Genomic DNA, 15,997 nt, shown 5'->3' with positions numbered 1-15,997 from the left:
AAAAATTAGTACATATTATTGGTTTTTTATGCGTTATATTTTCGTACTATTTATGCTTTACAAAATCATTACTTACTACTTAGTACTACTAGGTATATCAAAGATAATATTAAACCATTATGCTTTATTTTAGGACGCATTTATAATAAACCAACTCTGTGTTTTCACTTTCATTTTCAAGGGTAGCGACACCTGTGAGAGAGTATACAAACTAATTATAGTTAAAATTGTTAGAAATATCTGCAGATAGGAATCTCGTCAATTCTGGTTTAAATATATAATAAAAATGGAGTCGTGTGTAAAATGTTGTCATTTTACTTGAGGACACAAATTATAGAATTATTAATAAATATTAATCTAAAAATTAAATACAAATGATCCTAGGTGTCTGTTCTAGTGAGTGAAGTAGTTTGGTTATTGTGCCTGACCTAGTTCCGTCGAAACTGCAATATATTGATAGACTAACAGTATGGTTAAAATTGAGGTACTTTAGCATTTATTTAAATTATTCTTCTGTTCTCATGAGCATTGAAATTTATCTCACTCACTAGCAGGAACCATTGCGAATACATTGATATATAATTGTAATGTATATGAACCGAATAAATTACAACTGAGATTGTAACACCTTTATTCTTTCAAGTCTTCTATACAATATATATCTAACAACGATCACTGTCCGCTTAAATTCTATCCTGCGTGGATTTTCTTTCTGTCTCTACCACACTTTTTCTATATCTACAAAAACTATGTACACCTTAAAAACCTAAAGACACACACACACAATATAAAGTGATACACACACTAACATTCTCTCCCCCTTAAATAAATAAAACGTTCATGGTACAAATCTGTCTGGTTGTTTAATTACTCGTCTTGGTCTTGATTCAATATTAGGCAAAATATCATCTATTATTTGATGTTCTACTGGATTACTAGGTATTATTGTTAACTTGTCCGAGTTTGTACCATGAATGTTTTCAGTCATAAGATGTGTATTCAAATTATCGGAATTATATTGTATAATTTGGTTTAAATGTCTTTTCCACACCTTAGACAACTTAGGTATAAACACTATATAAGTTCTAGGCCCTAACTTGCTTCTAATTACTCCCGAAATCCAATTTTTTTTATTTACATCCCTATAATCTCTTACAGCTACGCTATCTCCTACACTAAATGATGTAATTCTTTTACCATGATAAAATTTTTTCTGTTTACTTTGATTTACACTAACATTTTTCTTTAATTTATCTAAATCTACTTTAACTGGTTCATTATTTTCCTTAATTAAATCTAATCTAGTTCTTAAATTTCTACCTAACAACAATTGTGCTGGCGAATAACTTGTAGTTGCATGTATGGTGTTACGGTAATTTAATAATATTTTATTTAAGATTATCGGTAAGTCTATTGGATTCCGAACGTTGCAAGATTTAATTGCATTTTTTAAATATTTTACCACAATTTCTGCCGCACCATTAGTTGCTGGCGAAAATGGAGGTATGTTTTTGAATTTTATACCATTTTCCCTTAAATAAAGCTGAAACTCATCAGATGTAAAATATCTGGCGTTATCCGCCACTAAATATTTACATAGTCCAAATCTTGCAAAAATATTGCGTAAAACATTTATGATTGTCACAGAAGTCATGTTATTAGTGACAAAAGCTTCCACCCACTTGCTATATGCATCTACCACTACTAAAATATATTTACCTAACAATGGGCCTAAAAAATCGACATGTAATCTTTCCCAACACTGTTCAGGAAATGGCCATGTTATTAAAGAAGCTTTCGGGGGTGTACTTTTATTAGGTAAACAAAATGTACAACTTTTAACTAATTTTTCAATGTCGCTATTCATTTGGGGCCACCATACATAGGACCTAGCTACACTTTTCATTTTCACAGCACCCTGATGTGTGCTATGTAATTCCTTTAAAATTTGTTTTCGGAGATTCTGAGGTATTAACACTCTATATCCAAACGTAATTATGTCATTCTCAAGGCTTAAATTGTTTTTAAATTTGGCATACAGTTTGACATCCCCAGATACTCTCACAGGCCACCCGTTTTTAATATATTGCTTTACCTCCTTAAGTAATGTTTCATTTTCCGTTTCATTTCTAATCGATTCACAATCAACCGGTAAATCTACGTTATTTTCAACATAATTCAAATACGAATAATTAAAATTTTCCATTAACTCGTTATTAACAGGAAATCTGGACAAAAAATCTGCATTATTTTTCTGTGATTTTGTGTATTCTTAATCATAGTTATAACTTGACAATATTAGTGCCCATCGTTGCAAACGATTTGCTGTCATTTGAGGAATACCTTTATTTTTACCAAATATAGTTAACAACACCTTACAATCGGTAACTAAAGTAAATTTTTTCGAGTATAAATATTGATGAAATCGTTTAATACCAAAAATAATGGCTAGTCCTTCTTTTTCAATCTGGCTATAACCTTTCTGTGCCTTGGATAAGGTACTTGACGCATATGCTATTGGCCTTTCATCGCCATTAGGATACATATGGGATAGAACACAACCCACTCCATACGATGAAGCGTCCACAGTTAATTTTATTGGTAAATCTGGATCAAAATGTGCTAACACTATATCTGAAGCTAATATTTCTTTAATCTGATTAAAACTCCTTTTACAATTATTATCCCAATTCCATGTAACCCCCTTCTTTAATAGTCTATATAAAGGTTCTAATAAAGTTGAACTATTAGGAACAAATTTATTATAATAATTTACAAGTCCCAAAAATGATTGCAATTGAGTAATATTTGTCGGATATGGTATAAGTTTAATCGCTTCTACCTTATCCTTACACGTATGTAACCCATTTTTATCTATCTTATGCCCTAAGTATACAACACTATCCTTAAAAAATTCACATTTTTCTTTGGCAATAGTTAACCCAAATTGCTGTAGCTTATTTAAAACTTGCTCAACCCTAGCTAAATGTTGACTACTATTAGTTCCAGTAATCAAAATGTCGTCCAGAAAACATATTACTCCCTCAATACCTTGTAAAACTTTTTCAATTATTTTTTGGTACTTAGCTGGCGCACAACTTAACCCATAAGGCAAACGTTTATAAGCAAACAACCCTTTATGTGTACTTATAGTAGTATATTTACTTGAATTTTCATCTAATAAAATTTGTTGATATGCCTGAGAGAGATCTAGTTTTGTAAACTGTTGTCCACCTTGTAACTGACTGAACAAATCCTCTATACGAGGCAAAGGGTACTGATCAATAAGTAAAACAGGATTCAATGTTACCTTGTAATCACCACATATACGCATGGTACCATCTTTTTTGCAAACAGGTACTATTGGCGTACCCCATTCCGAATAGTCCACTGGATATAGAATGTTTTCCTTGACCAACCTCTGAATCTCCGCTTCCACTTTTTTTCTAATCCCATACGGAATTGGTCTAGCCTTAAAAAATTTAGGCTTGGCATTCTCCTCCAAGTGTAGCTGTATGGTGCCTCCAGTGAATGTGCCTAAATCAGAAGAAAAAACGTTACTATATTTTTTAACTAATTTATTTACTACCTCAGGTTTATTTTTCACTTCAATTTTTGAGTTGGTTGTACCCACTATGGTTTGACCCTCTGTAACCTGTTGAATATTTAATCCAAATTTATAAAAAAAATTCCTACCAAGCAATGGTGGTCCACCGTTTTTAATAACATACACTTCCACTAATTTAATTTGCCCTAAATATTTAATTGGCAGTGTTATATAACCAAGTGGTGTGATAACTTTCCCTACATAATTATGTAGAATCTTATTACTATCCTCTAAAACATATTTATTGAACCATTGCTCTTTAAACTTTTCTGAAATTACACTAACGCTAGCACCAGTGTCAAGTTCAAATTGAAAAGGAATATTGTCCACTTCTACTTTAATCATTAACCTACTTTCCCATTCTTCCTCTAAATTAAATAAACAATCTATATTTAAATCCTCTTCGTCAACATTGACTACATGGTTAATTTGCCTAACCTCACTATCAACATTACCCATTTCTAAATAATTATTCCTATATTTAACATTGCACACTGACTGCAAATGCCCTTTTTTACTACAAATATTACAAGAATAATTTTTGTACCTACAATTTTTTGTAAGATGTCCATATTTTCCACAAACTCCACAAGTTGTTTTCCTGTCACCGGCGACCTTATTCTTGTCCTCAGAGAAGCTGCGCCTGCTCGATCGCATCTGGGTTTGGGTACCATTTGACCTACCGCCGCGTGAGCCGACCTGCCGCTGCTGCCAACTGACACCAGCCGTTCCTCTTCTTCCTCCTCCTCGTTGACCTTCACTTATTTGAAATAAGGAAGTAGATGGCTCTGCTTTCACCCTTTGTGAGGACCCATGATGGCTGCCGACGCCGACTTCCTTCTTCATGGCCTTGAGGATTGCTTTGTCGAACGTAACACTTTCTTCCAGTTCAAAAAATTTGTCCAGAATTTCACCCTTTTCAAAACCAGAAATAAACTTGTCCGTAAGGATTTGATCCCAATCTTTTCCAAATTTGCACTTTGCTCCTAGATTCTTCACTCTAGCTGCCCACTGCGCTACCGTTTCATACGCGTTCTTAGAAGCTTGATAAAATTTGTAACGTTCCAAATAAATGGATGTTGGTTTAATAAAATACTTATCAAAACTTTCAACGAGTTCTTTGTACGTTTTTTGCTCGGGAACATTCGGAACGCATAAATCTGCTGCTAATTTGTACGCGTCTTCATCAAGGCTACTTAACAGCGCTGCTTTTTGCACTTTTTCGTCTTTTATTTCATTTGCGATGAAATATTGTTCAAGCCTGGCTTTGTGCACTGACCAATCACTGTCTTTTGCGGAAAATTCGCGAATTTGTTCCACTATAGCGCTCATTTTAACTATACTTTCACCTCGTCGCCACTGTAATGTATATGAAGCGAATAAATCACAACTGAGATTGCAACACCTTTATTCTTTCAAGTCTTCTATACAATATGTATCTAACAACGATCACTGTCCGCTTAAATTCTATCCTGCGTGGATTTTCTTTCTGTCTCTACCACACTTTTTCTATATCTACAAAAACTATGTACACCTTAAAAACCTAAAGACACACACACACACAATATAAAGTGATACACACACTAACAATAATAATATTCAATTATGTTAATTTCTTCAATGATTTGTGTCCTCATCTGAAGCTCTGTTACACGGTAAAAATATACATATTAAATCGCCCCCTTAAAGCTTTAAAAAAATATATATATATTTTTAAGAAATAAACATTTCTATATACTTTCCAGTTGAAAGAAACTATTCCCACTCTAATTGTTATTGAATTATTTCTGATTACTGCCTGCTATATTATTTTTAGGGGAGACAAACCTAATGCCTTAGGGATAAATGCGAAACAACTCACTCCCGAGGTGTGGGATTATGTTTTCTTCAAAGATGCAAAATATCCCACCCATTGTGGTATTCAGAAGGAATCCCTTGACCGCATGAAGAGAGAATTTGAATTTTGGTACCCAGTGGATTTACGCGTATCAGGAAAAGATTTGATACAAAATCATTTAACATTTTTCATTTATAACCACTGTGCGATTTGGCCAAATGATGAAACCAAATGGCCTAGGAGCATTCGAGCTAATGGCCATCTCCTCTTGAATTCTGCAAAGATGTCTAAATCGGAAGGAAATTTTTTAACGCTTACAGAAGCTATTGATAAATTCAGTGCTGACGGTATGAGATTATGCCTTGCTGATGCAGGTGATTCAATAGAAGATGCCAATTTTGTAGAAAATATGGCTGATGCGGGTATTTTGAGGCTCTACACTTTCATTGAGTGGGTCAAGGAAGTATTAGCCAATAAGGATCAGTTCAGGTAAGTCTGTTAAAAAAAAATGAATTTCCTTTATGTAATTATGAATATATAATATATGTGTAATCAAAACTTATAAATGTTTCTAATATCTACTTTTTATACATTTTTTTTCGCCCGAATGTAATTTTACGGTGGCTCAAAACTGACACCATTTAGCTAAATAATAAAGAAAATCAATTATTTTATGCTACACTTCGTCATATCTTTTAAGTTCACAATTTTATTTATGTTTTTTGACTTTTTTAAAATTAAACAAATTTAATATTGCCCATGACTTTAACAAACAAAAATTATATACTTAAGTTTTTATTATTTTTTTAAAGTTTTCCAGTCACCTAAAAAAGGCAGATGATTTTTTTGGAAAATATGTCGATTTTTATCTTTATTTATCAATATTTTTTATAATATGTGCAGAATGGACACATCTAAATGTTGCCATTCATCTCGATATACATATTTTTATTAAACATATGGCAAAAATTCAAGGGGTTATTTCTGGGACTATTCTAAGAATGTTTTGTATTTTGATTATTTTTGAAAAGCCCTGAAAGCCCTGTTCTGAAGATACAGGGCGAGAATTTTTTTTATTTTTGAAATTATTAATGTAGTCGAACTAAAAGTATGGCGTACTACATTGGGTGTACCAAGTATACATTTTTTCTTGAAAAGAATCCTGTTTGAACGTGGATTTCATTTGAATACATCTCGTGATTCATCATTTACTTATATTTTAAATAAAGTGTCTTGTAATTTATTTCTATTTTTTTGTTCATCAAATTCAATAAAAAAAAAAAATTAGTTCGTTGATATTTATTTTTAGAGGTCGCTCGACCTTTAGAAATTAAAATATCGATTTGAAATTTTCAGGATCGAGATTTTTTTCAACCTAGAAAATGATAAAACAAGAAAAAAATTTAAAAAAAAAATCTATTTTTGACAATTTTGGAAATTTTTAAAATCTTGAGCGACCTCTAAAAAAATTTTTTTTTAGCTGATTTTTTGAGTGGGCTTTTAAAACATGATAAACTAACATATTTTCACAAGAGACACGAAAAAAAAATTTTTTGGGCCACCCTAATAAATAATATATATGCTGAAGTAAGAACGTAGAGTCGCAGCTAGCTGATACTCATATCGTTTCATAATAATTTTTGATAAATTCAAATATTATCTTATGAAATACAGTATTTAGCCTATAAAATACGCATTTGACCTTCAAATGACCTTGGTGATATGGCTTGAAGTCACAAAGATAATAAGAACTCAGAGAAAAACTTTGAACAATTTTTCGTAAGCATTGTATGGTCCAAAATGTCTGTGAAGTTATTTTACAAACGTATTTTATGCACAACAGGCTAGGTGTCCCACGAATTCGAATTTTATCAAGGTTAAAAGGTCACAAATTAAATTTATCTTACCTATTATTCAAGGTATAACAAACATGCAAAAAAATTTTCATGAAAATCGGTTTAGTCTTGTACTGTCGGCAGAATTTTGTCCAAATGGGCACACTGTGTGGCGGGTGTATCGCAATTTTTGAACAATAGCTACCTCAGTTTCTGGATGATGTACCATTGGCAACAAGAAATGTAATGTGGTTTATGCACGATTTTATTGTGAATAATTAACAGTAACATACGAAGATTGCTGGATTGATCAAGGTGGACCTCACTTACGGCTTGCTCGATCCCCAGACTTAAACCTCCTGGATTATTTTCTATGGGTCCATCTAAAGTCATTAGTTTATAATACTTCAGTGGAAAATATGGAAGATTTAAGAAATCAGATAATTGTTGGGTGTAATTCAATAAGAAACTTCCCTGGGTTTTTTAAAAAGTTCGGCAGCCAATAATAGCTGTTTTACATTGACAATTTATTCATCAATAAATTGACAAAGTTCTTCATGAATTAATTCACGAATTTATTGGTAAACAGTGTGGTTACTGCTACAGACTTTGTCAAGTTTTTTGACGTATAAATCAGTTATAACAATGAATCAAAGAAGCAAATAAATTTCAAAAATGTCACCTTTCCACTCATAATTAATTGTAGTAATACAACAGCGGTACCGTTCTGACACATATTATATAAATATTAGTTTTTGTAAGTAACAAATCGGTAAAAACAATGCAAAACTAGCACGACGCCACACAATTATTTACATATTCCAATAGCATAACCTCATTACTGATCTGAGGCTGGAAATCTGTTGGGTTGGTACTTCCGAACTTCACGAAGAAATTGACGAAAATTAGAACATGCTCTAATTCGTCAAGAACTTGATGAATAAATTCATCAAGTTATTTGACAGTAGATTTGGTGCATTACACTTGTCCAATTTCTTGATGAAGCGGCTTCATCAATTAATTGATCAATAAATTGTCAATGTAAAACAGCTGTAAGAAGATTCCTGTAGATTAAGAAACTTCCCACTAAACATTTTTCAGTTTCTGACATGTTCCAGAAACGTTTCCATTTTTCTTGAAACGTTTCATAAAAAATCCATGCAACGTTCTGGTAACCCAATAGAAACCGAAGATGTCTTCCCCAAAATACGTTTCCAATGAAACGTTTCAAAAAATTGGTTTCAGTAACATTCTTTTGATGTTCCATTTATGCACTCGATATTTTTGTTTTACGTTTCAGTATATTTTCAGAAATGTTTGAGTAACATAATAATTTTTATACCATATTGTTCTCATAATGCTCTCAACTTTAGATAATTTCCATTTCAGAAGCGTTTTTGAAACAGTATAAACAGTGAGAGTAATTTTTAAAATATTTCTAATACTCTTTTGTAATATTTTTATTTGTATTGTGAATGACTTAATTCGCAATCCAGACAATTTTTTCTGATTTCTCAAAAAATTTAACTGAAAAATGTTATTGTATATTAAAAAAAATAACTGCTCTTCTAGTTTGGGGATGCAGCAACTTTTATCAAGAATTTTTTTCTTTTTGAGAAGCCACTGAACAAGTTTCTAATATGGATTACGGATTCTACCATTCATCGTACAAATAAAAATGTCACAAAACAATATCAGAAACATTTTAAAAAAGCTACACATCATTTTATATTGTTCAAATACGCTTCTGAAATGGAAATTTTCTAATGTTGAGACCATCATGAATATGGTAACAATGACGAAATGATAATTAATTAGTTATAATAATGAATCTTGAATGGTAGGTACATGAAAAACAAATAACATTACTGAAAAATAATATAAAGTTACAATTTCTTCTACGCATAGTCAATATTACATCTAACCTTTTTGTAATAAATATTACAGTAGAAATAAATAAGATACAAAAGGATATCTTGAAAAAATAAATATTTGTAGGTATACTTAAACTTTTTATTTAAGCATTCCTATACACGTATACAAATATAAACATTTCTTCAAAATATAAAATAAATGACATATATTTCACTTGATTCTTCCGTATTTCAAATAGTTCTCCGAAACGTATAGTTCCATTTTACATTTTTTTTAGTTTTTGTCCTCTTGTCTTTCATAGGTATTAGGTAGTGGGTATAATAACTATGTTTAGGTAGATGTGACGCAAAATTCGAAATCTCTACACATATCGTTTTAAACATTTTGCATCAATATTCATTATTTTATATGCACCTTACAATAACCACAACTGCACACACTATAAATTATCACATAAAATAGCATCAAAGTAACGATCATGGGGACTATTCTCCCTGGTAACGATGAAGAACAACGAAGCCAGGAAAACGGGTAAAGGCAAACCGCAAACCTAACCTAACACCTAACAAAATACGAATTGAAAACGGCACACGAGAAATAAATAAATTCGGGCTGTTACGCGCGGTCTGAGCAAGTCACGAACATAAATTTTTTCTAGACTTGTGTTATAAATATGCTACCACAATTTTTTTTCTGTTTATGTCTGGTTGTACATATAACAAAGGCAAATGAACTAACGCTTGCTATAATGATGGGGCTTGAGAGCAAAATTTAAGTAATGCCGAATGGAAGTTCCATAAGATAAACAAAAGCAAAGGGTTGTTTGTTTGTCGTTGTTACGTTTCCGAGATCGAAAGGGAATGTTTCGAGTAATGTTTCAAACTCTCTTCAATTGGAATGTTTCAGCTATATTTCACTAAGTAAGTTTTCAAGTGCTACATTTCTGTAATGAAACAGCAACGTTTCTAGTTATTGTTTCAAATGTGTAGTAAACAGCTCATTTGCAACGTTTCATTTACGTTTCGTGTTTAGTGGGTTTACATGTAATTTTCAGTAATATGTTGTTACTATCGAAAATTTTTCTCGTCCTGTACTTTCGGAACATAGCAGCTTTTCAAAAATCATCAAAGGATTAAATATTCTTAGAATAGTCCAGGGAATAACGCCTTGAATTTTTGCCGTATGTTTAATAAACACCCTGTGTATATCGGCACTCACCATTATAGATCTCTGTATCCCAACAATGCTTGTGAAGTGAATCAATATATATCTACTATCTATGAAATGTACACAAAATGCAAAGATAGCGAGTACTTTTCCGTTAATGTCGGACCAGTGAACTGATGACAAAAACAGATTGCTACCAGAACCCTTTGAAGTTATTTTGCAGTTTTATTAACATTCATTATGTAAAATATCAAAAAGATCTTTAAAAAAATGTTAAATCTTCGGATAAAAATATAGTGATATTCCTGGTCTAAAACCGTCTGTTTAATTTTTTAAGGAATTTTAAGTATATCCTAAAGATATCGTGGTCATTCCAAGAGTATTAAATAAGTTTCTTTTACTAAGACAACATTTATTTAGAGTTTTTTCTTATTTTTATACCGGGTGAGTTTTTTAATCTGAAACTTTCAAATATCTCGAAAAATAAGCACTCTATGAAAAAATGTCCATAAAATGTAATTATTCCACGGAGGAAATACATTAGTGCTAAAATTAGTCCCTCTCTCCCATCCTTGTGGGAGGTGGGGGATAACTTTGAAATTTTAAACAGGAACCTTGCAAATTTGGATTCTACGGATAAAAGTACGTAGGATTTATCTGAAACTTTTTTTTGATTCATGATAGATGATGCTGTAGTCGACGGAATTTAATTTTTTCTATTTCTCCTACTGAAAACCTATGCATACAATGTTGCAATACGTTTGCAATAAAAAATACCATATTTTATGTAAATACTTGAAATTCGTCATCAAAAAAGTTTATTCATTTTGCAAATTTCGAATTATCAGGGTACTTGATTTATGAGTCCCTTCGCCTTTCACTTATTAGAGTACCTGATTTACATGAGTCCTCTCGCCTCATCTTTTAATTAAAGTAAGTGCTCAAATTAATGGCGTTCAACTTCAATATACTTATTAATCTGCATTTCAAATGACTGTATACAACTGAGAAGTATGTCTGCTTGAATCTTGGCACAAGCATTTCTGATTCGCTCAATCATATTCTCACGAGTTGTTGGTTCGTGTTTGTAAACTTTGTCTTTGAGATAGCCCCATAAGAAGAAATCTGGTGAAGTAAGATCTGGTGATCTAGCAAGTCAATTTACCGTTAATGTATTTCATCATTGCCCCTTCAATTTGCGAAATGTGAATTTTATCAAATTGTTCGGTACTGTTAAAAACCCGTTTCTTGTTTTTTTTTTTATTTAAGAATTACAATTGTTTTGATTTTTACCACAAACAGTTACATTTCTTTAGAAAATATAATGGCAGTTTTTAATCAGTTTATGTGGTTTATTGAATGTGCAGAACTTAACGCCTTTTGCTGAAAATAATCACATATAGCATTTCAAAGGTGCAACGACGATTTCCTTCGCGGAATGATAAAATTTTGATTATGGACATTTTTTCATAGAGTGCTTATTTTTTCGAGATATTCAAGTTTCAGGTTAAAAAAAAATCACCCGATTTACTTATATACAGGGTGATTCTAAAATATGTAGCCAACTTTATAGGGCAGAAATTAGAAGTCATAATAGACTGAACTAATTTACCTAGTTACCAAAATGCACCCCTAACGAGTTACAGCCCTTTAAAGTTGAAACAAAAAAAGTAAGAATACAAATTTCTCCTAAATGCCCAAAGATATGTTTTTCAAGTTTGGCACACAACCAATGCTAATAAATAACCATGTTTTCAAGTTAATATCAACAAATTGCATTGAGACATAGGGGTAACGTAGGAGTAGTCAGTTTTTATTTAACCCTGTATTTTTTTATACTCCACATTTTAATGATTTGTGCAGCATCAGTGGACAGATAATTTAATTTTAAAAGGTTTTTTTCTTTTGAAATATTTTGATATGACTAATATTAAACAAGATAATTGGCTTGGATTCATCACACTACATTTAATTTTATTAAATATTTTTCACGTAGGTTGCTTAAAACAAGCTTATTAAAACTATTGAAAAGGCATACAGACAGTAGTGTTGATAATTAAGTGTGTTAGTTAAAATACCATACTTGTTTAAAAGTTTTAATTTAATTTATTAAAAAATGCCGAATTTTATTCTTGGAGAACAAACTGATATGTTGCTCACTTTAGGCAAATACAGGGTAGGAAAGTACCGATGGTCTATCTGAAGTTACGTGAGNAAGAATATTGGTGGATCGAGTTTTAAGCCTTTAAGGGTGAAACTTTGATACACACCAACAGACAGTAGAAAAATAAATATTGGGTACTTGTTTCTTTCTGCGGAAAAACTATTTTGAAGGGTGAGGACCATCTTTAATGTTCATACCCGAAAACACATTTTTATATATTTTGTCCTCTATTGGCCCTATCAATTTTTTTTGTTTTTTATAAAAAAAGTTTGCAAAAAAAAACATTTTTTCCGAAATCAAAAATAAGGGTTGCAACCCCCAAACACGGAATCACTTGTGAAACTATGTTTTTTTTCTATAAGAAGTAATTTCCATTTTGTTTCATTCCAAAATATTGATTAGAACCCGAAATATTTAGAAATCAACTTTTTTTGGAGGGTGAACGTCAGGGGTATAGTTTGCATAAGTTTAAATTCGTTTTAGGCTGAAAGAAAAAATTATACGTATGGTTAGAGAAAAATATTTTTTTTTATTTTACAATGTTAATTCTAATCGTACAGGCATTTTTCACACTAAGGGGTTGTTCACCCCCCAAACAGAAATTTTAACGAAAACGCCGAAACAGGTCAATTTATTGTTTATTGTCAATTAATTGTCAATTTGTTTACATAAATCATATTTAACTCTCTTTGAGTAAATATGATTTTTTTATAAAAAAAAAATATAGTGTTTCTGAAATAAAAAATAAGGATAGCAACAACCCTCAAACACGGAATCACTTCCGAAATATTTGTTTTTTATAATAAGTAATTTCCATTTTGTTTCATTTCAAAATATTAATTAGAACCCCAGATATTTAGAAAAAACGGTTTTGGGGGCATACTTTACAGGTCAACTTAATTTTGTCAATTTATTAACATAAATGATATTTTTTAATTTTTTTGTGCAAATATAAATTTTGTATTAAAAAGTTTGCAAAAAAAACATTTTTTACGAAATAAAAAATAAGGGTTGCAACCCCCAAACACGGAATCACTTGTGAAACAATGTTTTTTTTATAAGAAGTAATTTCCAAATTTCCATTTTCTTTCATTCCAAAATATTGATTAGAACCCGAGTTATCACGGAAATATTACTTTTGGGGGTAAACACGAGGGGTGGTTTGCATCCGTGTAAATCCGTTTTAGGCTTAAAAGAAAAAATTATTCGTATGGTTAGAGAAAAAGCATTTTTTTTTATTTTACAATGTTAATTCTAATCGTACAGGCAATTTTCTCATTAAGGGGTTGTTCACCCCTTAACAAGAAATTTTAACCAAAAACCCGAAATAGGTCAATTTAATTTTGTTAATTTGTTTACATAAATCGTATTTTTAACTCTCTTTGAGTAAGTATAAATTTTTTATAAAAAAGATATAGTTTTTCTGAAATAAAAAATAAGGATAGCAACAACCCCCAAACACGGAATCACTTCCGAAATATTTGTTTTTTATAATAAGTAATTTCCATTTTGTTTCATTTCAAAATATTAATTACAACCCCAGATATTTAGAAAAAACTGTTTTGGGGGCATACTTTAAGGCTGTATTTCACCCCGTAAATATGTTTTTCCGCCGAAAAAAACAGGTCAATTTAATTTTGTCAATTTGTTAACATAAATGATATTTTTTAATTTTTTTGAGCAAATATAAATTTTTTATTAAAAAGTGCAAAAAAACATTTTTTACGAAATAAAAAATAAGGGTTGCAACCCCCAAACACGGAATCACTTGTGAAACAACGTTTTTTTTATAAGAAGTAATTTCCATTTTGTTTCATTCCAAAATATTGATTAGAACCCGAGTTATCACGGAAATATTATTTTTGGGGGCGNTCTTATTTGTGGAAGGGCGAAATGGGCGTTGACGATTAGACGCCTTCATTATTGCCATCCTTGTCTATCACATGGATTTCTATGGCTTACTTTATCGCTCTCACGTAACTTCTGATAGACCATCGGTACTTTCCTACACTGTATAACAGTAATTCAAGGGCTGCTGTTAGACCGTATATGGAGAAAATGTCTAAATCGTCGTGTGCCACACAGACAAACTTTTAGGAATATTGAGTGTCTATTGTGGGAAAATGGTTCATTTAAATTCAGACATAGTGATGCTAATCGAGCTAATAGTACTAAAGAAGTGATTTTCTAGGAAATTCTACAGTTTCCACAAGAAAATTTCTCGGCGCTTACAAGGCAATGTATCACAAGCTGTAGTGTGGCGAGTGTTAGGAGAGCAACAGTTAAAGCCGTACCATATTCATATTTGTAAGATATGATATTTTTAATACCCATAATATGCATATTATTAGTATCTTTTTAAATAATAAATTTTTGTTGAAATTGTAATTTAATATTATTAATTTAATTAAGTAGGTACTAATAATAAGAATTAATGCTTTTAATAGTGCCTTATTTGCCATTCGTTTTTTTACTTAAAAATTATCAATAGAATAAAATTATCATGTTTAATGTTTAACGTAACAAAAAATTTCAGGAGAAAAAAAAACATTTTAAAATTAAATAGTCTGTCCAATGATGCTGCACAAGCCATCAAAATATGGAGTATAAAAATACAGGGTGAAACAGAGCGACTACCCCTACATTACCCCCATGCCGTCAATGCATTGATATTCACTTGAAAACATAGCGTTAGCATTGGTTGTGTGCCAAATTTGAAAAAAATATCTTCAGACATTTAGGAGAAATTTGTAATTTCTTGTTTCAACTTTAAGGGTCTGTAACTCTTCCTCTAGTTTCTGCCCTATAAGGTTGGCTACATATTTTAGAATCACCCTGTAAATTCACTTTGCCAAATATAAAAACAAAATTATAATTCCTATTCTAAGTCAAAGTTCTGTTCTGTTCTGTTCTGTTTTAATGTCATCCATATGAGATATCAAATTTTCACATAAAACATTCATGATAGATAATTTTGTACAGGGTGATTCACTATATTTTGACCCCCCCTTTTAACTTTTTTGTTTTAAGAGTTATACAAAAATGTTAAATATAAAAGTTGCACGAGTTTTTATGAATTTTTCGAAAATGATATAGAAAAACAAATGAAGTCCAAACAAAATGGCCGCGGATGTTAACTTTGTTAAGTTAAATGGAACACCCTGTATATTTTTACATATTTGGATAGAACCTTCCTTGTCCAGCATAGTCATGTAGGGTTTGTTGGGTCCATCTCTAACAATAAGCGAGATACTATTAAAAAACGAAAAGGTTTTTTTATTAAGAAAATAAGATATCTTATAATTGCTAAACCTTTTTCAGGCATTTCTGACTTTTTCCAATTACGTAAGGATTTACAGATTTAGTTATAATATATTTTGACAGATCGGACATTGATATGGTCCAAAATGCATATTAGGGTATTATAACTAAATCTCACTAATTAGGCCGTGAGAGGCCTAATTACTCATGGACAATGTTATATGGTAGGCCGTGACAGTGACAGCATTGTT

The 15,997-nt window shown here is 31.2% G+C and overlaps 2 protein-coding genes across 2 annotated transcripts in view; one reads left to right on the top strand and one right to left on the bottom strand.

The window, feature by feature from the left end:
• Positions 1-15,997, top strand: part of LOC108913585 (leucine--tRNA ligase, cytoplasmic) — a gene marked incomplete at its 3' end in the record, with an annotated part of 82,868 nt that overhangs the window by 52,612 nt on the left and 14,259 nt on the right. The window contains exon 9 of the mRNA XM_018719151.2: positions 5,424-5,933. Within this exon, the coding sequence (XP_018574667.1) occupies positions 5,424-5,933 (510 nt within the window). The remainder of the gene's footprint in view (positions 1-5,423; positions 5,934-15,997) is intronic.
• Positions 1,576-4,868, bottom strand: LOC108913576 (transposon Tf2-1 polyprotein). The gene is made up of 3 exons (XM_023456839.1): positions 4,159-4,868; positions 3,590-3,655; positions 1,576-3,537 (listed from the first exon to the last, which is right to left on the bottom strand). The coding sequence occupies exon 3, from the start codon at positions 3,332-3,334 to the stop codon at positions 2,273-2,275; it is 1,062 nt and encodes a 353-aa protein (XP_023312607.1). The 5' UTR covers positions 3,335-3,537; positions 3,590-3,655; positions 4,159-4,868; the 3' UTR covers positions 1,576-2,272.

Source organism: Anoplophora glabripennis, unplaced genomic scaffold (assembly GCF_000390285.2).
Source record: "Anoplophora glabripennis isolate ALB-LARVAE unplaced genomic scaffold, Agla_2.0 scaffold1157, whole genome shotgun sequence".
In the NCBI taxonomy this organism is placed as follows: Eukaryota; Metazoa; Arthropoda; class Insecta; order Coleoptera; family Cerambycidae; genus Anoplophora; species Anoplophora glabripennis.
Note: the sequence above shows the minus strand (reverse complement) of the source record. Positions and strands in the feature narration are given on the sequence as shown.